This window comes from Erigeron canadensis, chromosome 1, assembly GCF_010389155.1.
Source record: "Erigeron canadensis isolate Cc75 chromosome 1, C_canadensis_v1, whole genome shotgun sequence".
In the NCBI taxonomy this organism is placed as follows: Eukaryota; Viridiplantae; Streptophyta; class Magnoliopsida; order Asterales; family Asteraceae; genus Erigeron; species Erigeron canadensis.
The window spans coordinates 4,058,534-4,085,332 of NC_057761.1; the positions used below are offsets into that span (position 1 = coordinate 4,058,534).

Sequence of the window (26,799 nt, forward strand, 5' to 3'; positions counted from 1 at the left end):
TCACATTATTCTTGAATTCAGTTCCGTTGTCGCTCCTGATTCTCTTAACACGAACTCCATAAATGTTTTCAGTTTCGACAAAGAAATTTATCAAAATCTACGGAGTTTCATCTTTTGATTTAAGAAAGAATACCCATGAGAATCTTGAGTAATCATCAGTAACCACCAAACAGTAATACATCCCACCGATACTTCTTACATTTACTGGACCAAATAATTCCATGTGAAGTAACTCAAAAGGATTGGCAATAGAATTTTCTTGTTTCGGTTTATGTGCAGACTTTTGCTGTTTACCTTTCAGACAAGGTACACATTTGTCTTCCATTCTAAACCGTTTCATGGGAACGCCTTCAACCAAACCATGTTTGACAATGTCATTCATCTTTCGGAAATTGATATGTCCCATTCTTCTATTCCATAGTAATGATTCAGATTCATTTGCTTTCGATAACAAGCAAACAGACTCCTCTGGATTATCAACACCTAACACAAGGCCATAGATGTCTCTCTTCCTAGGAGCTTTCAGCAGGATCCAGTCTTCAGGAATAACATATCCCAGTTTCAAAATAAGTGCTTCTTTCTCATTAAAATGGACAGTATTACCCTTGTCACAAATCTGAGAAACACTTAATAGACTATGTGATAACTGTTCCACATAATTGACTTTCTCCAGCGTAATCTTCCCATTGACAACATCACCTTGGCCCGAGATGTTGCCGCCCTTGGGACCAGCGAAACTAACGTACGAACCATTTACATCTTCATAATTGGACAAAACATTCTTGTCCCCTGTCATGTGCCGAGAGCATCCACTGTCAACATACCAAAGACTAATAGGCTTCCTTGGTTCTCCGTGCACATTAGACGATAAGATGGTTAGTTTCTGAAGGGAACCCAAAGGTTTGCCGAATTCATCTCTAATGATTAATTCGGTCCAATATCCATCGCTCTTTAATGGAGCCTTGGATGAAGATGGTGTCATAGACTGTTTCTTAGGTGAGGTGAAACGAGTCTTAGGAGGAGAATTCCTTGGTGAGTGAGTACCAAATCTAGGTTGACTTCCTAATCGATCATAGAATTTAGACGAACTATTAATTCTAACAGGAGGGGATCGATTTTGTTGAGTCATCTTCCTAGGTGAATTACTCCTTTGAGGTGTACGAGAACGATTCGGACTTACACTACTAAAAGTAGTATTCTGTGAAGGTCCCTGTCGTTTTGGAGTCTTAGACCTATTATTATGAGCAACAATATCTGAGTCACTAGATCCACCAGAAGACATACCCTTATCAGGACATCTCCGTTTCCTATTTGGATAGCAACTATAAACATGTCCTACTTCATAACAATAGAAACACGATTTTTTAGCTCTTGTTTCTTAGCTTAACATCAAACTCAGCTGAAGTCATACCCAAACATTCTTAAGTTCAATTGTGGCTGACTGCTCTTTTGACAAACCAGTTAACTCATTTTTACCCAAAAAATGTACTTTCTTTGAGAATTTTATGAGTCTTGTATGGAGTTAAGGGAACTTCACTAGACGTAGATTCATCCTATTCCATACTTTATCAATCTTGTCATGATCGATCTTTTCAAAATCAATTTCATTTGATGTGAAAATAGTATCACATCCTTTCATTGTAAAACATTTAATGTTCTTATCTACCGGACAAGTTGATTTTACTTGACTAGATCCTTTAGAAGTACTAGCATCATAAATCCATTCTTAGGATCCATGGTTTAACAAATGAACTTCAAGCTTATGTTTCTTGTTAAGCTCCTTAATTTATCAATCGAGTTTTTCTAACTTTTAGGGGTCTTTGGATCAACATTTTGTTTTTCTGAAACGATTGAATCAACTTCACCACTGTCAATCTTTTCAGTAAGCTGTGTTAGAGATTCTGTATAATTATCATTGAACAGACCTCTAACTTCATTATAACTCATACCCAAACCACTTTTATCCTTTGAATCTCGTGGTACAGGTTTTTGCATTTGCATTGATCGTATTAAATCAGATCCCCTAATTTGATCTAGTCTCGTATTAAGCTTAACTATCTCCAATTTTGTGTCAACTAATTCTTTTTCCTTTTTAGAAAAATCTTCAGTTAGTTGAGCATATTGTTCATTTCCTACCTTTTCCATCAGAACTGACTCCTTTAGTTTTTCTTTTAATGCAAGAATATCCTTATCAGATGCACGAATCTTATCTTGATAAAGACTTTCTGTTTTACCAAACCAGAATTTTTGGCAAACAAAGAGTCGTTTTCCTTTTTAAACATGTTGTTCTGACTAGTTAAGTTAATAACTGACTTGTTCAAAATAAACACCTCAAGTTTTAAGTCTGACACCATTCTATATACATCAATTATAGAAGATAAAGAACATGATACCTTCTGATCTGCAGCCTTGCAATCTGCCATGTATGCAACGAAATCTTCAGTTGTCAAACTTTCAGGTATCTTAAAGTTCTTCATCTGTTCTTCAATGCTTTGCATAGAAATGTCATCAACAGGATTTGATGACTTTTTCTTTTCTTCAGATGCTTTTATTGCAGTCATTTGTTCACTCTCAGATCTTACTATCTCAGCAACATTACACATATTCTTCTATACTGTCTCAGATGCACTTTCTTCACTTGAGTACACAGCATAATCAATCGTTGCGGCTACCTCATCATATAATTCTACCATATAGGCATGATTCAAGGTATCATCGGATTGTGTATTCCATTGATAAGTACCATCTGGATTTTGAACAACAACAGCCTTTGAATCCGAAAATGGTGACGAAACAGGCTGCTGTGGAGTAACAGGATATGTAATCATTGCTTGCGTCTTATGATTATTTGGTGTAACACCCCCTTGATTATAATTTTGACGACCAACAACAGTATTATCAATCCTCTTAGGCCTTTGACACTCTCTTGCAAAATGACCAAATCCATCACAATTATAACATTTCACCTTGGATTTGTCAAAACCTTTAGTGCCATTACCTATAGGTCTACCAGTTCTCTGAGTGAATCTTCTGACCTTAATAGTAAGCATAACAAGCTGCCATTGTAGATCCATTTTTTCCAAATCATCAGGATCTAGTTGATTGTAATCCTCATCAATTACTGCAGGATCAGTAACCTTTCCCCCAATAAATGCTTCATGAGCATTACAAAAGGCTGAGTAAATACTCATTCTTCCCTCTGCAGAACTCATACTCATTGGCATAGAATGGAAAGATTGTGCATTGCTCTTAACATTTGAATTTGTATTGTCATAAGCAACATATCCGGCAATACCATCAGCATCTACTATTGGTGTAGCTTCTGCACCACTTAGAAATGCATTATTTCCTGAGCTGGAACTTGCTAAATGAACAGCCTTAGCATGATATAAGGATGGATCTTGTGTAAAATCTGAGTGAGTGTCCTTAATCCTTCTCTTCATATCTCTGTTCTTTAGCTTGGAGACTACCTTCTCAAAATCCCATGTACTGTATTCCTGATCATCTTGAAGTTGATGAACATAATCAGTCCAAGTTTTAGGCAGTGCATCCAGAAACTTATCAACTAGCTTAGTTTGAGGATAAACAACTTCAAAGTATGACAATTCAGTGGTTAGATGACTGAATCAAATAATAATCTCATCAAAAGATTCCCCTTTCAGTCCATTAAAGGCTTCATATTGACGCTTGAGAAGTTTGATACGGTTTTTCTTCAAAGTTACATCACCCTCACAATACCTTTCGAGAGCATCCCATAAATCCTTTGAAGTCGTGTACTTTTTAAACAGATGTACACTATCTTGAGGCAATGCCATAGTCAGAGTTGACAAAGCCTTTCCTTCAACAGCGTATCTTTTACGTTCTTCAATAGGCATATCAGCATAAGTATACCTACTGATTACTCCATTCTTCTTATATGAAGGCCAATCAAAACCTTGAGTTATTACTAGCCACATTTCCATGTCAGTGAGACGAATATAGTCTTCAAAACGTCTCTTCCACATCCAATAATTCTCCATACGGAAAAGATTTGGAGGTGTATTACCCCGACCAACCTCATGATCATGCATGATCATCTGGCTGATAAGTAAGGCATTAGGTGAGTTTGCGGCAGCTGGTAAAGTAGTCATTTCGAATCTTTTATTAACAAATTAAACGAAATAACACTAAGTTCGTGTGAGACGAAGTACACGTGGCACGAAGAACACGAGGTCACGCGAGAAGCTCGTGACACGAAGGACACGAGGTCACGTGAGAAGCACGTGACACAAAGAACACGAAGTCACACGAGAAGCACGTGACACGAAGACACACGAGGTCACGCACCTGAGCACGAAGATCAGTTCGTGCAGACGTGGCGCAAAGCTGACACGAAGTCAAGTTAGTGCTGACGTAGGCACTAAGCAAGGATCACCTCGTGCTGATGTAAGCACGAGGTCGCGCGAAGGTAGACACGAACACAAAGAAAAACACGAATTTCGAACTAATTTGCAATCAATAGCAAATCAAACGATCTTAAACCTTCTGGTAATCAACCTTAGGGCTCTGATACCACTTATAAGGTGCCCTATTGTTGCGTGGATCATAATAAGACGTGATTCGTTATGTCAAGAGTGCGGAATCCTCTTGAGATAACTAGATTACTATTGCCTTTCGTTGATTGATGAGCAATTAACCAACCCAAGGAGATGCACAAGGTTTGTGGTTCGTGTAGAAGAACACACGAAGGAACAATTAACCTTAGCTCGTAAATTCGTGAATAGCTATCAAGGCCGTCAATCATTAACCTAATTTCGTAGATTAGGTCTTGTATTTATACTAGTTACGTATTAGATCGTGTGGGCTTAGGCCTTAATTACGTATTAGGCCCAAAACAATTAACAACCGATCTGCCTCGTGCTGACGTCAGCACGAGGTTGTTCCTACATGCTGATGAAGTCAGCACGAGGGACAACCCTTTGTTCTTTATTTGACTTTTGTTTGACTCGTACATAACATCCAATCACCGTTTAAGTGTTCTACAACACTTATAAACCTTGATTCTATGTTCTTGTACCTGCAAAACAGTATATAACACACAAACACAATAATATTGAAGTTTAAATGTAATCATTAAATATCAACACAAGTTCTTATTTAAATGATTACAAACAAGTTCCTAAAAACGTAAACGATAATTAAATCTATGTTGCGATTGTCACAACGAATCTGCATCTACAAACTATAAGTGGAAAGGGAAGTTTTTGGTGACATAATAAGAGTCAATCCTGAAATTAAGTTAGTTGCTATATCTGACATGGTTATGAAGAAATATAAGTGTGTGGTTAGTCCCAATCAGGCTAGGATGGCTAAGACATATGAACTACATGAGTATGAGAAGTCACTGGTGGAACATTATGCCATGGTTAGATCATATGCACAAGAATTGTTAGAATCCAACCCTGGTTCAATTGTCAAGATTGGTGTAACAAGGGATCCTGATGACGAGGTATATTTTGATAGAATGTACATCTGTTTTGATGCTTTGAAGAAAGGATGGCTGAATGGTTGTAGAAAGGTGATTGCACTTAATGGGTGTTTTCTAAAGAAACCTAATCAAGGTGAGTTGTTGAGTGCCATAGGGAGAGATGGTAACAACCATATATATCCTATAGCATGGGCAGTTGTTGGTGTTGAGAATAAAGACAATTGGAGCTGTTGAGTGAAGATCTTGACCTTGGAGCTGGATCTGGTATAACTCTCATATCAGATCAACACAAAGTAGGTATGTTATTTAATTTCCTACATATATGTTATGTAATTATATGGCAGCATGTCTTAATTAGGTAATGTGATTATTTATAGGGTCTCATACAAGTAGTTAAGGATGTGTTGCCAAATGCTAAGCACAGACAACGTGCAAGGCATGTATGTGACAACTTTAGGAAGTATTACACTGGTGCATATCTGCAAGGTCTTTTTTGGGCAGCATCTAAAGCCTCATACCCACAACTGTTTAAGAGGATCATGAAGAAGATACATGTTGCTAATCCTGCTGCACATCAGTTCTTGGTTGAGAAAGACCCAAAAACATGGTCAAGGGCTTTCTTTGAACTACACAGGGTTGTGAATCTGTGGATTGTGGTTTTTCTGAGTGTTTTAGTTGTGATAGCATTGGTAAGACATAAGCCTATAATTACTATGTTAGAAGCTATTAGGACAATTGTATTGGAAAGGAACAATACTCTTAGAAGGTTGTGTGAGTCATGGACAAGTGATATATGCCCATCAATCATCAAAAGATTAGACTGGTGCGAGGATCAAAAGAGGTCATTTCTTTTTTATTATTTAGATTATGTATTAAATCACTAATAAAAGTGTATATGACAATATGGAATTACTTATGTAGATACTGGAAGGCATATCATTATGGTATGGATGAATGGGAGGTAAGACGAGCTGATGAAGGCTTCAAAGTGAATGAAGCAAGGATGACTTGTACTTGCAGGCTGTGGGAGCTAACTGGATTGCCATACCCTCATGCAGTATCTGTCATATTTAAACTGGCAAAGAATGTAGAGGATCATGTCCGTATATGGTTTAAGAAGACATTGTACCAAGAAACATATGGGTATCACATGCATGCAGTTGGGGGAATTACAACTTGGAAGTTTACTCCATATAACAACCATCTACCTCCCAAACACAGGGTGATGCCTGGTAGACCCAAGAAGAAGAGAATAAAGGCACAACATGAGAGCCATGTGACTCAAAGGGTAGTAAGACAAGAGTGACCAAGCATGGTGCTACAATGACATGCCAGAGATGTCTATAACCTGGTCACAACAAAAAAGGATGTAAGAATGATCTAGTGGAAAGGCCCCCTAAACAGAAAAAGAAAATGGGAAAACCACCCAAGAATGTGGGTCAAAGTAGCTAACCACAATTTCAAGGTGGACCAACAGATGGACCTACACAATCTCAACATGATGGACCATCTCAATCACAACATGCAGGACCATCTCATTCACAACAAGCAGGAACATCTCATTCATAACAAGCAGGACCATATCATTCTGAACATGTTGGACCAACAACTCATGAGGGTGGACCAACAGATTCTCAAGGTGGACCTCCTGATTGTCAATTGAAGAAAAAGCAAAAAGTGGGTGACAAAGGGACAGATCCAAATGTGCTGCATAGGTGGACCAAAAAAGCTGTTTATGTGGACAAAGTCCTTAGTCCAAATAAGAAGATTGGTAATGACAACTTTGTGATAGGATCTTGTAGTGCAGCAACAAAATCTGGAGTGGCCATTGGTGTTTCTAGTGTGGGGTTCAGGAATCCTAAATTCCTAGGTGTCAAAGGTATATTCTTGTACTTTGTTCACAATAACTTAGGAGTGATATATATACCTTAATTATTTACAACATCCCTTATTTACGCATTATACTATAGAACATACGATTATAATTTAGAACATCCCATAATGCAAGCATATTACATAATATATAGGTCTAAGGAAACACCCTAGTTGGTGGGGGGCAGGCATATGTGTTGACCCCAAAACTGGAGAACAATTCATAGGTGGTGGTGATGGGATCCCTGTCCCAATTTGGCCAAAGATGTGCCTATCCCAAGTGCTACAGAGTTGTGGAAGCAGAAACAGGCTTTGACAAATGATAATCAAGAGACAACTCAAAGGGATCAAGAGCCAATTGGGAGTGAACCTGTCAGAATGAATTAACCAAACAAGAAGAAGGATGCAACTCCAGAAGGAACACCAAAAGGGAAGAACACTGCTACTAGAGAAAGAACATCAACCAGGATGACAACTGCTACTGAAGAAGGAACATCAACAAAGAAGACAACTGGAACACCAAAAAAGAAGAAAACTGCTACCCAGAAAGGAGGAGTGCAAGGTTAGTTGAGGTGAAAAGAAGAGTCCCAAGTCAAAGAAATGTTCTAAAGAGGCTTGGAATGAAAATTGGAAGACATGGTTCAAGTTCAGAAGATCCAATATTTATGCCATGAAAACAATTAGTATGTATGTGTTTGAAATGTGTGTGTGAAAACAATTACTATGTATGTCATGAGACAATTAACATGTATATATGCATGTAATGAACTTGTAATGTCTGGCAGTAACATGTGGTCTAGAAGCTATTTTGTGTAACATATGTTTGCTTGGATAAACATGCATAAACTGCCTTAACTAATATTATGTCTTTTGTTTTAGTAAATGTGTTTCTGTATATTGTCTCTTCAAATCAAATTATGTTTATATTGCCTGACCTAATAAGTTGCAGTATGAAAACATGAATATGCTAATTTCATTGATAAAGGTGTTACAACATTCATTATGACAACTAAAAACAAGCCTACAAACACCCTCTCATACACTTGGATTTTTCCAGTTGCCAATTTCAAATTCTCTTTCGCCTTCAATCCTTCTTCATAAGTCTGATCAGATTCGGATTCAACTTTGTAAGCTTCCAAATCATGGTGCACATCATAAAATAGATCTTTGTAATAGTCAATAGGTAGTTCTTCATCCAAAAATTGATACGGCCTACACTTCCTTGTACTATTCTGGTAATAAGCAATAAACAACACTTACAACAACATAAACAAGAAAAACCGAATCTTTATTGTATACTTAACTATTGGGCAAGATATAAATCGTCTTCCAGGGTTTTTACTCGTCCATGAAGTTCTAGGGTTAATTCGATAGCCACAATAACATAGTGTCTCTCCATCGTGCAGCGCAACACTTCGATTGTTACGTCTTGGATGAAAACTTGCAGAATATGACATGGAGGATTTCTAGGGTTTTTTTTTAAAGAAAAAAGGGGAGAAGACGGGTGAAGAAGAAAGGGGATAGAGAGAGAGAGAGAGAGAGAGAGTGGGGTTGGGTGGAGTGATATAACTTTTCAATATATATATATATGTATATATATGTACAAGTGGAAATTTGACTTAATTATTTATTCATTTAAAAAATACATGTGGAAATTAATACTACGCGTGGACTATTAAAATAAATACATAAACCGAATAAAAATAATATTTAGCCGGTAAAATCTCAATATAATTGGTTTAGCCGGGTTTTTTTCCCCCAAAATAGGACTTTTTTTTTCCATCCTCAATAAAGTAAAATATGACAAGTTAAAGTAGTTTTCAAATAAAAAACCCTATTATTAATAATGACATAAAAAGAGTCACATTTCTCCTTTTGAAAAAAAAATATTCACTATTGCCAATAGTCTATTGGAACAATCACTACACGTTTTGTTGGACTCAAATATAGTCATAAAAGCTATGCAATGATTAATATTTCAATCATTTTAGTGAGGGCCTGAACAAACACAAATATGTCTTAAGTTACCAAAATAGAAAAACTTAAGTTACCAAAATAGAAAAATGCTTTAAAGTCATGAATCCATTTATGCACCTTTTTTTTTAATACTTTGTCCCAAACGAAGATGGTGTGTCGTTAGGTCCGGTGATGGAGTTTGTACAAACAGAAGTGTTCATCCAAAGTTGGCATGCTCAAATTCCTTTAATTCCATATTATAAGTACGTCATCTTAATATATATATATATATATTATATACTATAAGACAGCTGAACTAATAATTTATTAATTAATTACATCATTTAATTTCATTAAATTGACTTTTGATAATGTTATCATTTAGATAAACTACAAATTAAAAATCTTGATGATCATTATCCAAATATACTAGTATATTGATATTTATATTAATTTGTAGAAAAAGTCTCATTAATTTATACTTTTTTGTTTTCCATCAATAATTTACACTTTTTAGCTCTGAATACTTAATTTATATATATTTTTAGCCATCAACTTGAGAGAATTATTTAAAATTTGCAATCATTTAATTAATTAAAAAAAGTTCAACATATGAAATATTGTCTACAAAAATTTATTTCAAAACCTAATGACTTATTAACAAATATTAGATTAGATTTTTATAAATTATAAATATTAATATTTAGTTTAATATTTATTATATACATAAATTAAACTCTAGATACATATCTCAAACATAATAACAGATGACGATATATAATATCATCATTTTAAACACAATTGGAATTTCAAATCAAAAGTCTTAATTGTTATCAAAGAATATAGACACAATTCTAACTGTAATCAAATTATTATAGGACATGTGATTGAAAATAAACCTATGCGTGCTTCAGGTCCGCATTATGATCAAATACATATACTTGAATGTCAAGTACAGAATCACAAGTATGTTTATATTTTAATTCTTAAATATTTTTCATAATAATATCACATTATGAGTACAACTGATTTCAAAATATTCTAATAGAGAAATTATTATATATAATATGTGCCTTGTGAAATGACTACAACAAACATATCAATTAATATGTCTAGGCTAATAATGACAGTGACGAACCTATGATTATTGTACTACAACTTGCAAAATATAACACTTAAAACCGTATTTCTACAAAATTATAATTTATGACTTAAGTGTATGAAGATTTAATATTGATAATATCGTAAATCCCGTATTCAGTGTTGGACACGGGTCTAAAATCTAGTAGCCAAATATAGTAATAGTTTTTGTTTCACCAATTATGTAAATAGAAAATAATTTTTAAAAAATAAAACATAGAAAATAATTTTTAAAAAGTAAAATGTTTATAAGACATTGCTAATTACGTGAATGTGTAGAAGTTGGTTTCTCAAAAGTAAAAAATTTATATAACAATGCTAATCACATGAATTCAATCAATTCCTTTTTTATGGCTAACTAAAACAATGGCACCTCAATGTAAAAAGGTACACACATACCGGCCTAACTCAAATGCACGAAGCGTTTAGGCCACTTAATTCTACGTCCTAGAAAACTTACCCCCGAAACCCATTAAAGGTAAAACCTTATCGCCCTTAAGATCGATCAAAGTGTGTTGTTATTTCCGCATTTATCCATTGATTTTATACTGATGAATAATTGATTTGTTTAACTTATGTTAGCATCAAGTTTGTGAACAATATATCGGCTATAAGATTTTCTAATATTTTAATCTAGGCCTTTTTACAAAATTTTAGTTTAAACACGTTAATCTATTTCTTTTGATCATTCTTGACTTTATTTATTTTGTAAACTATTTGGTAATAGTCAGTAGTAAATATTGAATTGGGCACACGACCCTATATATCATTATATATCCTATCTCTGAAACATTGTAAATAAGTAAACCAATTAAAAGAGGCAGTACCTCATTCACAAAATGGACATGTTGTGCGAGAAGCTACCTTCAAATGATGATGAACAATTCAGTTGTGCAATGCAGTTGGTTACCATTTCATCATTACCCATGGTTTTGCTTACTGCAATCAAGCTCAAAGTCTTGGAAGTTATAGCTGAGGCCGGACCGGATGCCCAACTCTCGGCTAGTGAGATAGCATCCACTTTGTCAATCACCTATCCAGGTGCCCCGATTATGCTAGACCGAATGCTTCGTTTACTTGCCAGTCATTCAGTCGTTACTTGCACTCAAAGAGAACTTGAAGAGAAGCCAGTTAGAGCTTATGGGCTAACTCCTGTTGCCAAATACTTTGTCCCGAACGAAGATAGTGTGTCGTTAGCTCCGATGATGGAGTTGGTACAAGGAGAAGTGTTCATCCAAAGTTGGTATGCTCAAATTCCTTTAACTTCTTATTATATATCATAGCCAAAAAAAAAAGGTCACAATTATAGTGATTTTTTTTTACACCAATTTAGTCATCGGTTGAATTGGTCTACTTTTTTGTTTGACCTTGTTTCAACTGGTATAAGGAGTAATATAATACCATTCGACCTTTATTTTCATTTTCGCTTCTAACGCCGTTGGCTAAACAAGTAATTTTACTTCGTTGGTGCAAACCAAAGGTATAAGCTTAAGGATTGTGTGCTTGAAGGGGGGATTCCATTCGACGAGGTTCATGGAGCAAATACCTTTGAACTTCCAGCAGTCAATGGGAGCTTCAATGAAATTTTTAACAAGGCCATGGTGCACCATTCTACTATTGTGATCAAGGAAATGCTCAAGTGCTATCATGGTTTTGATAACCTCAAACGTGTGGTTGATGTCGGAGGTGGTTTAGGTGTTACCATCAAGATGATCGTATCAAAATATCCTTTTATTGAAGGAATTAATTACGATCTGCCTCACGTGATTCAACATGCACCTACCTATCCTGGTATGTTTGTCGTAACTAGCTTGTTTCATAAATTTGAAGACAATCTTACTATACAAAGCTTGTCTAAGAAAATTTTACTATAGGTATACAACATATAGGAGGTGATATGTTTCAAGATGTCCCACAAGGCGATGCTATTTTTCTGAAGGTATTTTTTGACTTGAATTATGCATGGTTTTAATTTAAATGTCTTCTCTAAACAAAAATTTCTGGAATATGACATATGTAGTGGATACTACATGACTGGAGTGATGATCATTGCTTGAAGTTGCTAAAGAACTGCTATAAAGCATTGCCAGACAATGGAATGGTTATTGTAGTTGATGCGATTCTTAGTTTTGTACCGGATTCAAGTGTTTCGACTAAAATGAACATGAACACAGACGCAATCATGATGACACAAGATCCTGGAGGAAAAGAGCGCACAGAGGATGAGTTTTTAGCATTGGCGAAAAAGGCAGGATTTAGTGGGATCAGAAAGCGGTGCTTGGTCTGCAATTTCTGGGTCATGGAATTCTATAAGTAACTAGAATTCTGCCTACTTATTTTATTTCCAAATCATTCTGATCACACATATGATCAATTATCTAATAAGTTGAAATAATGTTATGTTTTTTTTTTATGTTCAAAAAAGAAAATGTTATGTTTTGGGATCCCAACTAGTATTCATGTAACATGCTCCTTACAAGTAGTTCTAGTTTGTGGCGGATTCATAGACTAGTGTTATGCAAGGGCAAAAAAAAAAATAACTTACTTGAACATCCAAAGAGCTATAGCACGTCCGAACAACAACGATTACAACTGCAAAAAGAATCCAAATTGTAGCATAAGAGCAGAACAGGGTCCAAACAGCACCACAAATGGCTTAAAAATAGGTTCTCAAAACTATAACAATAACACCTACGATCGGTTCCAAAAGAGCACCAAAACAGCACTCAAACAACACCAAAACAGAAGCGAAACAGCTCCTGGACAACACCAAATAACTGCAAAACATAACGGCATCAAAACAGAATGTAAGCAACCAAACTATGGGCAAAACACAACGTTTTTTTCACTAAAACATGATAAAAATAAATTAAAAAGGGAAAGATAATAGATAATATTTGCTAGCTCCTGTGAATTGGAAAAGGGATTCAAGTTTTGGGAAATGTAGGCTTTTGTTGTATGTTGGGACCTATGAGCACGTCTAAACTACAGCCAATTCAGGTGCGAAAAGGATCTAGATGTAGCATTAACAGTTGGAAAGCAGGGTCCAAATAGTACCACAAATGACTTATAATTACACAACTTCCCAAAATTGCACATTAAAACCAAAGATCAGCTCCCAACCAACACCAAAACGACTGCAAGTTTGCAAAATAGCTCTTGGACAGGACCAAATTAACAACAAAACAGTAGCAAAAAACAACAAAAAAGAACGTAAGCAACAAAAATTAGCCAAAAAACAACGTTTATTTCACTAAACCATGATTTTTTTTTATTTTAAAAAAAGGTTAAAAACTGTAACTTTCCTTTACCCTTTTTGCTAAAGCGATCACTTACATTTTCATTTTTAACATTGGCTAAGCCTTCTTGCTTAGGGTGATATTTCAAAATACTTATCCTCTCGATGGGAATCTTAATGATAGTTGTTTATTATTATTCGAATTTTATTTGAAAGTTTCACACTGATAACTAGTACATACAATTCACAAATTAGATATAAATACTTATGATACAATTCGAATAACCCAAATTATGAGTCAAGAACTCAGGATTAACAAATTTACCTCTAATACAATGATGTAATATAGCGTCTGTGAATTGGATTTGTAAATCAGATTCTATGTTTTGGAATTATGGGCTTTGTTAGTGGGTTCGTGTATTTTAGGTTCGGGCCTAGTTAAAAAGTCAGGCTATTTTATTTTAATCGGTCGGGTCACTCAGGTGGTCAGTTCTGGTAAAAATGATTTGGGGTAAATTTAATCATGCTGTAAGTTTTGTTTTTTTATTTAATTTTTCAACAATCATTTAAGTTCAAATGGGAAATATTTTATAGTTTTGGTTTGATCAAAATCTTATCCATTCAACTTTATATCAATGTCTAATTGATTTGTTTGGTTTACATCAGCATCAAGTTTATTGTCATATATCTGCTAAAAAGATTTTCTAAAATTTAACTCTATGCATTCCTCTAGAACATTATAAACGTGTAAACATAATAGTACAACGAGTACCTCACTCACGCCATGGACGAGTTGTGTGAGATACTGCCTTCAAATAATGATGAGCAATTCAGCTATGCAATGCAATTGGTTACTATCTCATCATTACCCATGGTTTTGCTGAATACAATCAAGCTCAAACTCTTGGAAGTTATAGCTGAAGCCGGACCGGATGCCCAACTCTCGGCTAATGAGATAGCATCCACTTTGTCAATCACCTATCCAGGTGCCCCGGATATGATAGACCGAATGCTTCGTCTGCTTGCCAGTCATTCAGTTGTTACCTGCACTCAGAGAGACCATGGAAAGAAGCCGGTTAGAGCTTATGGGCTTACTCCTCTTGCTAAATACTTTGTCCCGAATGAAGATGGTGTATCGTTAGGTCCGGTGATGGAGTTCATACAAGAAGAAGCTTACATCAAAAGTTGGTATGCTCAAATTCCTTTCTAGAAAATACAGAGAAGTCCACATATATAGTGATGGGTTTTTTTTTTAATATCAGTTGAATTTCTTTTTTTTTGTTTCACCTTTTTTCCATGTTCCAACTTATATAATAAACACTGACCTCTATTTTTATATTACTTCTTTGTTACAAATAAAAGGTATAAGCTTAAAGATTGTGTGCTTGAAGGGGGTATTCCATTCAATGCGGCTCATGGAGAAAATACATTTGAACTCCCAACTCTCAATCTGAAGTTCAATGAAGCTTTGAACAAGGCCATGGTGCACCATTCTACTATTGTGATCAGGGAAATTCTCAAGTGCTACCATGGTTTTGATAACCTCAAATCTGTGGTTGACGTCGGAGGTGGTTTAGGAGTCACCATCAATATGATTGTATCAAAATATCCTTTTCTCAAAGGAATTAATTACGATTTGCCACACGTGATTCAACATGCACCCATATATCCTGGTATGTTTGACGTAACTAGCTTGTCTCATAAAACTTATTACAAACTGACTATACAAATTCATTACAATTGAACTATAGGTATAGAGCATGTAGGAGGTGATATGTTTCAATATGTCCCACAAGGCGATGCTATTTTTCTGAAGGTATTTTTCGACTTAAATATATGCATGCTATTAATTTATACGTCTTCCCTAAAGAATTCGAGATATGACATATGCAGTGGATACTACATGACTGGAGTGATGATCATTGCTTAAAGTTGCTAAAGAACTGCTATAAAGCACTGCCAAACAAAGGAATGGTTATTGTAGTGGATGCGATTCTTACGTTTGTACCAGATTCAAGTGTTTCTGCTAAAATAAACATGAATGTAGATGCAATCATGATGACACAAGCTCCTGGAGGAAAAGAGCGCACCGAGGATGAGTTTTTGTCATTTGTGAAAGAGGCTGGATTCAGGGGGATCCGAAAGCGATGCTTGGTTTGCAATTTATGGGTCATGGAATTCTATAAGTAGCTAGTATAATTCTGTCTACCTATCTATTTGTATACACAATATTGTCTTTCAAAGTCAACATATATTTTCATTGCAAATCACAAAAATGTAATCCATATATATAGATTTGAGTCAAGAAGGTAAATAAATAAACTTACTTGGACATCGAAAGAGCTATGAACACGTGCAAACAAGATCAAAAAAAGATGCGAAAAGGATCCAAACTGTAGCAATCATTGCTGCAAAACAGGGTGAAAATAACATCACAAATGGGTTAAAAATAGCTTCCTAAAACTTCAAGAATAACAACCGCGGAACAGATGCTAAACAGCTCCTAGACAACACCAAAATAACGGCAAAACAAGCAAAAAATAGCAAAAATAAACCTGCGGAAATAACATTAAAAAAAAAAACAGCAAAAAAGCAGTAAAAGACAATGTAAGCAACAAAAAATGGTTAAAAAAACAACGTTTCTTTCCTTAAATCATGATTAAAAAAATAAATATACAAAATAAATATAAAAAAAAGTTACAAACTACAATTTTCCTTTACAGGGTACCCATTTTGTAGTAATATGGCTAAATCTTCTTTTTATATCAGTTGGACAAGAACTAAAAAATCCATTGCCAATTTTCATCTCTTCGCTTAGGGTAATATTCCATATCCTCTCGACCAGATACCAATGAGGAGTGATGATTTTAAGCTACATTTTAATCACTTGATGATTTCTAAACAACAAATATAACAAGACTAACCCTGTGTTCTTGAGTTTTTTTTTAGAGAAAGAAAAGAAAACAAAACAAAACAAAGGATTATAATGATAAGATGACTTCTAATCATTTTATTTCCTTCATAATTTAAACAAAGAACATAGTGCAACTAATACATACAATTCACAAGTTAGATATAAATTATGAGTTATTATGCCCTAATAACAAATTTTATACCAAATTCACAGTCGCCCTGATAACAAATTTTATGACAAATTCATAGTCATACAATTCAAATAATCCAAAAGATAATGAGTTCGGATTTTAACTTTGAATTCAGTGTCGTAATGAATAATCTATACCCTTCCCCTTAAACTTTTAACAACCAGTCTAATTTATCATCCATATTTTCATTTTATATAATGTGACTAGAATATTCTTACACAATTTACACACATATACATAACAAAAACCCTAACTCCCTCGATTCACATCCCACCTCATACGTTGTCTATTTTTAACGCTGCAATGCGTAATCATCCATCTATCTATACTATCTAATAAAACAAATCACCTATTTATTTTCCTAAAACTTTCTACCTTTGAAAAACCAAAAATACCCTTATCTTTTATTCATTAATCTAAACATCTTCATCTAATATACCTATAATATCCTTAATGAAATAATTTACAGTATAGATGTCCAACACTTAAAATAACTAAAATACCATCTTTAACATCTCTTTTACATTCACCACAATCGTCGCCCCCATCACCGTCTCCACTTTCGTCCGTACTGTCGCCCCCGCCACCGTCACCACCACCACCACCTCCGCCATTACGACTCTCACCTCCGCTGCATTGCACGAGCATAGGTATTGCAAATCCTTAAAAACATTACAAATCTTAAATTTTTTAATTTTAATTCTAATCAAATAAACATCCTTATATATATTCCATAAATAAGCAAAAAAAAATACTATGAATATCTTAAAGATATCTAAAAATATGCCATTAACTATAAATAGGGCTGTAAACGAACTAAACAGTTTATGAACCGTTCAATAGGAAGTTCATTCGTGTTCGTTCGTTTTGTTAAAGGAACGAACATGAACACAAAAGTCTGTTCGTTTAATTTAGTTAAATGAACGAACATGAACAAGGCTCTCGTTCGTTCGTTTATGTTCATGAACGTTCGATAATCTGAGCGTTTGTTCGTTTTATGTTCGTGAACCGTTCTTCGTGAACAATAGTTCGTGTATGTTCGTAACATTTGTTCGTTTATGTTCGTTTACATATATAAATACCTAACTAAGTATACTTTAAAAAATAAATTAAATGTAAATATTTTTTTTCTATCATATATAATTAATACCTATTTATTAGTAGTTTAAATAAAAATACTTACTTTATAAGTATTTCATTCGTTCATTTGTGTTCGAACACAAACGAACGAACATCCATGATGTTTTTATCCGTTTGTGAACACAACATTTTGTTCGTTTATCCGTTTATGAACACAACATTATGTTCGTTTATCTATTCGTGAACCGTTCGTTAAGTTAAACGAACGAGTCTCGTTCGTGTTCATTCGGTTCTTTAAAGTCCTGACTATAAATAGATATTTTTTGAAAAAAGCTAGGACAAACATGTTTTAATAATAAGAACGAGAAAGATATGGAAGAATCTGCTAGCTAAAAACACTCCATTGGGAATTCTAAGTTTTAGAAATTGCATGTGGTCCTTTTTTTTTTTTTATTGATTTATCTTCGGTTAGGGCCTAGCTCGAAATCAGGCTATTTTAGTTTGTTCTTTTTAGGATTTAGTGTGACAGAATATAGGTAACTAACTATGGTTCAAAAGTTATAATATGCATGAACTCAAGTAATTTTTTATTGTATGCACGAACTTAGTAAAAATGTTCAAATCATGTAACATGATATACGTGGCAGCCCATCTGAGCTACCACGTGCAAGGTATTTTTTCTTTTTAACATGCCACATGTAATCTTTTGATTGGTGAGTCACAAAAAGTTGCATGATTTGAACATTTTTACTAAGTTTCGTGCATACAATAAAGGTTTACTTGAGTTCGTGCACACTATAACCTTTCAGGCATAGTTAGTTACACATGAGTTAAGAATGCAGATTCTAGAATATTCAATACAAGGCTGTGAAGAATACCTCTAACGGTATGAAAAGGAAAGTCGTACATGCTATAACTCATCAACGACGCGTAAAGAAGACTTAGTCTGCGTTGATTTCAGCTAAGGAGAAAAGATTCAACGGTCACTTGATTGGTCAAGATACCCTCCAACGTTCAATCAACGAAGACCTGGAAGATCCCTACAATTTCGCATAGTTAGTTAGATTCTAGGTCTATATAAACGAAGGAGGCTGATCGATTTAGGCATCATATCGTATTTTTACTCACTGCATACTACTCACTCAGTCACTTGTATTTACACACATTGCATTTCTCTCATATTCATTCTTACAGTTAGATATATCGATCAACCGAATTCCACCATTTGTAAACATTTTAACAATAATTACTAAAAGAACAAAGGTAGAGCCGGTTGTTTCCTCCCGGGTTTTTTATGCCGACGATCTTTAAAGGGTTAAGGGCTTTTCCTCGTCAACAAATATCGTGTTCTTGCTCTTTACTCTAACTGTTATTTCCTCTTTAAAGATTGCATTCCTACTCGATTTAATTTGAGCTCAAGAGGTATTCATATTCCGTCTCATGAATGTCCTTTCTGTCCATTGGGAGTCGATACAATGTTCCACTTATTTGCTGATTGTGCTTTTGCCGAGGAAGTAAGACAACACTTATGCTCATGGTTGCGATTTAACATTCCATGGAATTTGCCAGAGGAGATTCAGGTGTGGATTGCTTCAAATCAATGGACGAAGAGGGCTAAAGACATGGTTAGAGCCATCTGTTTCGTGTGGTGGTGGTCAATCTGGAAACACCACAATTATATTATTTTTAACTCGAGACGGCCTACTGTGTATGAAGTGTTCTCCTCTATCGTTTCATTATCTTTCTTTTGGTTGTCAAAGCGGTGTAACACTTTTTGTTGTCAAAGCGTTTCATTATCTTTCATTATCTTTGAATCTCAACATATTTTATAAGTCCTTAACCTCACGAACGAAAGTTTGGTTACATTATTGATTTAAGTATTTATCATAGATTATCTTAGGTAAATTTTTGACCAAAACAATCATCTAGAAGAAGACTTGGTACACATGGTCTGTCATGTATATACCTTTTGTTTAACTAAGCTAAATTATGATATGTTGAACCTACATTCTTGTTATTGCGATGATTCATTACTCATTAGTTATGACTTAAATTTGTTGTGATAGTTTTTCCTTTTCATCATAAAATGAGGAAAAAATAAAAGTCAAAACTTTTTAAGTCTGACAATATTATTTTTGTCGTATATTATCAAACATGTTTCATGTTATTATTATTATACATTATAAAACGTTAAAGCTTAAAACATATATAATGGTATACATCTAAAAAATAAGTGTATACGAATTTTCCATGTTTCAAAAACATATTGAAAACACATGAAATAAAATCCAAATCAACAAATTTTAAAAAAATCCTAAGAGATTGCAAGAATTATTAACTTAATTAGGTAAGTTCAAATATGAAATATATTTTATAGTTGTAGCTTTCAATAAAATCTTATCAACTTAATTGGGTATCAATGTCTAATTGATTTGTTTGGTTTTACGTTAGCATCAAGTTCATAACAACATTTCAGCTAAAAGATTTTCTAATATTTTAATTTACTCTACGCCTTCATATAATATAAAAATGTAAAGCAATATTATTAGAAGTAGACAAGTAGTATCTCACTCACACAATGGACAAATTGTGTGACAAACTGCCTTCAAATGATGATGAACAATTCAGTTGTGCAATGCAATTAGTTACCATCTCATCATTACCAATGGTTTTGCTTACTGCAATCAAGCTCAAAGCTAGTCTTGGAAGTTATAGCTGAGGCTGGACCGAATGCTCAACTTTCGGCTAATGAGATAGTATCCTCTTTGTCAATTACCAATCCAGGTGGCCCGGATATGGTAGACCGAATGCTTTGTTTGCTTGCAAGTAATTCGGTTGTTACTTGCACCCAAAGAGACCATGGGAAGAAGCCGGTTAGAGCTGACGGGCTTACTCCTGTTGCCAAATACTATGTCCCGAATGAAGATGGTGTGTCGTTAGGTCCGGTGATGGAGTTAGTACAAGGTGAATTGTTCCACCAAAGCTGGTATATATGCTCAAATTTCTTTCAAGTTATAAGCATACCATATAAAAAAACAGAGAATTCCTTTCATTTTTGTTTGATCATGTTTCCAATTATATAATACAAATTTTTAGACCTTTATCATCATTTTTGTTTTCAAAGGTGGTAAGGTTAATCAAGTTGTTTTCTTTTTTACAAATTAAATTAAGGTATAAGCTCAAAGATTGTGTGCTTGAAGGGGGTATTCCATTCCAAGAGCTTCATGGAGCAAGTACATTTTGAACTTCAAGCACTTAATGAAGTTTTTAACAAGGCCATGGTCCACCATTCTACTATTGTGATCAAAGAAATGCTCAAGTGCTATCATGGTTTTGATAACCTCAAACGTGTGGTTGACGTCGGAGGTGGTTTAGGAGTCACCATTAATATGATTGTATCCAAATATCCTTTTATCAAAGGAATTAATTACGATTTGCCAAATGTGATTCGTGATGCACCTACCTATCCGTTATGTTTGTCGTAACTAGCTTGCTTCATAAAATTAAACACCAGGGGTGGAGTTATTAGGGGGACTGGGGGTGCTTAGCCCCCGCCAACCATTCATGTTTTCCATTGCAAGGCTAGCTAGCTCATAACCAACTAATACAAATGTTGTTTTGAATCAAGTCACTCTCAATCTATAAATATATAATTTCTAGCCATGGTAGTTCAAATAAAACATTATATTCGGTCCATAAAAGTAAACCATCGCAATAAAGTTCTATTTTACTAAAATTTTATTAAATGATTATGTCTTTCACATTATATTGTATACAACGATCGGAAAAGAAATACGGTTGAGTCTCCCTCAACGTGAAATCTTGACTCCGCCTCTGTTAAACACAATCTTACTCTACAAAATTCTCATCTCATAAAATTGTACTATAGGTATAGAGCATGTACGAGGGCCGGGATATGTTTCAATATTTCCCACAAGGCAATGCTATCTTTCTGAAGGTATTATATCGAGTTATATATAAATGTATGTTTTTGATTTAAATGTCTTGCCTGAACAAAATTTTCTGGAATATGACATATGATGTCGATACTACATGACTGGAGTGATGATCATTGCTTGAAGTTGCTAAAAAACTGCTATAAAGCATTGCCAGACAAGGGAATGGTTAACGTACTAGATGCAATTCTCACTTTTGTACCAGATTCAAATGTTTTGACTAAACTAAACATGAACATAGATGCAATCATGCATGATGGTACAAGATCCCGGAGGAAAAGAGCGCACCGAGGATGAGTTTTTGTCATTGGCGAAAGAGGCTGGATTTAGTGGGGTCCGGAAGCCATGTTTGGTGTGCAATATCTGGGTCATGGAATTCTATAAGTAACTAGAGTTCTATCTACTCATTTTGTATACACATTATTATCTTTCAAAGTTAACATATATTTCATTCCAAATTGGAAAATGTAATAATAATGTTGTTTTAGATAAATATAAATATATAATATAATGTTGGGTTTTATGTTGAACAATTTTATTATCAAAAAAGATAAAATACAATGGCTGCAGGATCATCGATTCTTTAGTTAAAATTGGAATATAGATGTGATATATAGATAATTTGTAAAACAAATAATAAAGTAAAACAAATAATACAAGATCTTGATCTTTAGATTATGATTAAATTGATACATGAAGATTCACGAAGCAATTGATGCATGATAATTTTCATGATATACAGTGATTTTCATTGAAAATAAACCTATTATTTTATTTGTTTTACTTTAATACTTGTTTTATTTTACTTAAAAAACCTAGATAATATAGATATATATTTTTTTGAACAACAGTGGTGTTTGGACTTAGCGGCATGCCTCTTTATTGTTCGGTAGATCTCGACCACGTCACCAGTACAGTTAATCCGATGGCATGACTGGCGGTGGAAGTCTAACTACCGTTCTGGAGGAAACTAGCTAAATGCTAGAGAAAACCGTCATGCTCCACCTCATTGGCAAAGACTTCCGAATATGCCTTTCAGAGATTTTGAACATGTAACCAACATTTGGCTGAAAGACATAAGGGCATTAAGTGTCCAGTTGGGCTAAATTCCAAGGACAAGATAATATATACTCCTTCCGTCCCAATTTAAATGTCCAAGTTTGATTGTTCAAGTCTTTCTTTCGCAACTTTGAACATTAATATTATTCTTTATGTTTTATAATACTTGGCGAAAGTTATATCATTATAAAATACATTGAAAACTTAATCGATTCATATATATTACATCAAGTATTACATTACACAAATAGAATTATAGACGGTCAAAGTTAATCATAAAAGACTAAAAATGTCAAAATAGGACATTTAAATTCGGATGGAGGAAGTATATTGATGCATGCATATATCTATGGATCATTGATTTTGGTTATAAGTTATAAAAAATATGGATATCTTTCGAATATATGTAGATTTGTATATGTGTAGATCTGAAGAGGAAGAGCAAAGAACCCATATCAGGATTAGACCCATTTCGATCGAAGAAAAAAAATTGTTTAGAACTAAAAAGACCAATATACCCTCATACGTAATGAACATGATGGGATTAACAGAGTCACATTAATATCCGTTAGAGTAAGGGATATGTAATTATATAAAAAGTCGTCATAAGGGTATGTAGTGATACGGAAAAACAATAGGGGTGAAAACTGAAAAACTGATTACCCCGGAGGTATGTAATGAAATAAACTCCTACGGAGTATTATTTAAAGACTTTGTATTGTTTTTTATTTGGGCCGTTAATCTCTTCATCAGCCCAACACATCAGACGCAAAAGGAGGCCCATATTCTTGTTTGGTTCTGTCGGCTCACGAAAAAGAAACAAGTATATAAAGCTATTATTTTCGAAGAAGAGAGGGTCGACACATTCTTTGGCTGCGTTTTTTACGAAGGGACGAAGGAAGATGCAACCTATGGACGAGTTTTCTCATCAAATATTATGTCCGGCTATATTTAACTTACTAGTCCTAGTACGGTAGTTAAGCTATAATAAATAGTATGACCGTGTGTTATTTTAAAGATCGATATAGTCCAATTAGGTGTCCAGTTTCACCTAAAATATTTGTCATGCTAATAATTCTTGAAGTGGGCATGAAAAGTAGATCTTTACAAACTTCTTTTTCTTTTTATGTTACAATTGGTATAGAACAAAACATTACAAAATTAATTTGTTTTGTTGGATTAAAACCAAGATTACTCTTTCTTTTATTTTGCGGCTACAATAAGAACCCTTTGTTGCTCGTGCTATTTATGTTTTAGACGGAGCCATATGATTATTAATTTTATATATATATATATATATATATATATATGTCTTTTACCTGCACGATGTTCGGCTAATTAAAATATCGTAAAACCAGTCAACAAAAACATTAAACAACATGAGTTGAATCTGGACTCGACTACATACGTTATAAAGAAAGATTATAACATATTTTCTATAAAATACATAGCAACAATGCAACTCAAAAAATATCCCAATATGTCTTATTGTATGTATGTCAAAATGGTAATCGATTTTTACAAATGATTATACATCAACAAAAAAACCAACCAATTACATACATAAAAATCTAAAAACAACCCAATACTTATTTTAATAAAATAAAAAGTTAGATAAATAAAATATTTAATTCTAATCTTTATATATACTAAAAGACAACTGACCTAATAGTTTATTGACCAATCACATCTCTCGATTTCTTCTAATTGAATTTTGATGATGTCATAAATAAATTAGATAAATAATAAACTAAATAATTATAGATAATTAAGTAAAGCTAGCTTATCAAATAAACATAAAACATTCGGACTTTTAATTGTTTTCATAAAGATACATGAACTCAATGTTAAATTAGTGATAATCACAAAAGACTTTTAAGGTTACCGAATTGGTAGATGTTCAACATCTTTATCTTAGTATAGATTAAGATTATGTATATATTTTTTATTTAATATTTTATCTTAATTAATCTTTTTATTTTAATTAATCTTTTTATAGACTTAAAATATAGTTGTTCTAATATTTTATCGATCAATTATAATTGTTAGTTTACCAAGTCGACTGTCTCAAATATGTGGTAAATAACCATGTATTTGACACTTTAGTTTACCCAAGACTATCTCAAATATGTGGTAAATAACAATGTATTTGACACTTCGCTAAATTTAAATTTAGTATATACTAAAAGACAACTGACGTAACCTCAATTGAACAATTACAACTACTAATCTTTCTAATTTAAGTAAATTAACATATTTGGGATAACTCAGAACATAAATAAAAAATATAATAACTAATAGCTACATTATTATTCATAATATATGATAATATAAAAAACTGTCAGATTATGACTGATACAAAGATTAAAATTATATTTTATGAATATGGGTCAATGTTTCAGTATTAAGTTATGTTACTTTGATTTTTGTTACATTGTTTATATTTTAATTTTATCGTTATTTTTCATAATTTTAATTACATTTTTTATATATGAATTCACCGGTTTCTTCATTCACAACTTTTTTTAGATCACATATATATTTAATTTTAATTTAATATATCATAAACAATTCGTGTATTTGACACGGGTCTAAATCTAGTATACACTATATTATACGTAGGTCCATGTTTCAATAATCAAAGTAGCTATCGATGATGTATTTAATTACACGTGATCTTCAATTTTGGTTATGAAAAAAAACAAATTTTTAGCTAAAATAAATAGATTTTAATACCTATATAGCATTAGAAATTAGGTAAGTCATTACTTTTTAATATTTAAATTAATTTTATTTTAAGAATAGAAAAATATTATTAAAAATATGTGGAGATGCCACATAAGATTTATCCTATGTGGCAATGTTATAAGATAACTTTTAGTTGATGATGCTTTAGAATCGTTCGGATTCCTACTGTTTTAATAATTACTAGGTCTTTTACCCGCACGACGTGCGGTTATTTAAAAATGTTGTTTTAGTTATATGAATATTTATAATAACTTTTAACAACTATACATTATTTAGGCATGTACATATAAATCTATATTATCATTAAATGAAAATTTTTACATTTATTGAAATAGATAAATTCAAAATATAACTCTTATTATTTATGAAAATCTTTGCATTTATATAAAAACATACGTTATCAAATATTCATATTAACTATCACATATTATACTTCATGAAAATCTTTGCATTTATATAAATACTTCATGAAGTTAAAATGTAAATATAATGTAAAATCATAACGATCTTATATTTTTTGCAAAGTGATATGTGACTTATTAGAATTTCATCACACTCTTTCAAAGAAAATAGTTTCATAAAACTTACTTCATCAAATAATAAAATTCATAAAAGTTGAAAAGCTTTAATTAGATATAGTTAGAAACCAAATTCAAATTATAATTAGATTACAAAGAACAAACCTATGATTCAAATTACGTTGAATTTACAGTAATTGATAATCGTTTTTATAAAACGTAAAATCACCACCACGAAAAGGATAAAAAACTATATTACAATGTGATATATAATATTGGTTATATGAGATAGTAAAATTAAGAAATAAATAATTTGAAAACCAAATATATTCCAATTTTAAAAATAGATTTTAAATTCATACGGTTTCTATTATGATATAAAATGTGATTTTTTACTTTTATTTTTGTAAGATTTTGTTTATATATAGATTTATTTTTATTTAATTTAATAGTTTTAGATAATATAATTTTGTAGATTTATATATTGTAAAAAAATATAGAGATGCCACATAGGATAAAGACCTATGTGGCAATTTTTAAAAATAGCTTTAAATTGTAGAAGGCTTTAAAATGTTAGGATAATTATTGTTTTAATATTTATATAGATAGATAGATAGATATAGACATTTAAGAGGATTTATCGTAAAGATTTATAGATATT

General features: G+C 33.1%; 2 protein-coding genes, 1 long non-coding RNA gene and 1 pseudogene across 5 annotated transcripts; 3 read left to right on the forward strand and 1 right to left on the reverse strand.

Moving 5' to 3' along the window:
* Positions 1-8,290: 8,290 nt before the first annotated feature.
* LOC122585734 lies at positions 8,291-13,213 on the reverse strand. Its single transcript, XR_006321772.1, has 3 exons — positions 13,131-13,213; positions 12,981-13,027; positions 8,291-8,571 (listed from the first exon to the last, which is right to left on the reverse strand). It is a non-coding gene; the product is annotated as an uncharacterized LOC122585734 (long non-coding RNA).
* LOC122604332 (caffeic acid 3-O-methyltransferase-like) lies at positions 10,819-12,885 on the forward strand. Of its 3 annotated transcripts, none has more exons than XM_043777232.1 (5): positions 10,819-10,913; positions 11,338-11,678; positions 11,916-12,226; positions 12,310-12,374; positions 12,456-12,885. In XM_043777232.1, the coding sequence occupies exons 2-5, from the start codon at positions 11,362-11,364 to the stop codon at positions 12,750-12,752; spliced, it is 990 nt and encodes a 329-aa protein (XP_043633167.1). In that variant the 5' UTR covers positions 10,819-10,913; positions 11,338-11,361; the 3' UTR covers positions 12,753-12,885. The 3 variants fall into 3 exon arrangements, with proteins under 3 accessions (XP_043633167.1, XP_043633163.1, XP_043633158.1); XM_043777228.1 differs by having other exon boundaries at positions 10,832-10,913; positions 11,325-11,678; XM_043777223.1 differs by lacking the exon at positions 10,819-10,913 and having other exon boundaries at positions 11,225-11,678.
* A 1,193-nt stretch (positions 13,214-14,406) lies between the features above and the next one.
* Positions 14,407-15,995, forward strand: LOC122585007 (caffeic acid 3-O-methyltransferase-like). Its single transcript, XM_043757100.1, has 4 exons — positions 14,407-14,861; positions 15,036-15,346; positions 15,425-15,489; positions 15,567-15,995. Exons 1-4 carry the CDS (start codon positions 14,458-14,460, stop codon positions 15,861-15,863), a joined length of 1,077 nt encoding a protein of 358 aa, XP_043613035.1. The 5' UTR covers positions 14,407-14,457; the 3' UTR covers positions 15,864-15,995.
* Positions 15,996-20,435: 4,440 nt separating this feature from the next.
* LOC122585993 lies at positions 20,436-22,201 on the forward strand (annotated as a pseudogene).
* Positions 22,202-26,799: the final 4,598 nt, after the last annotated feature.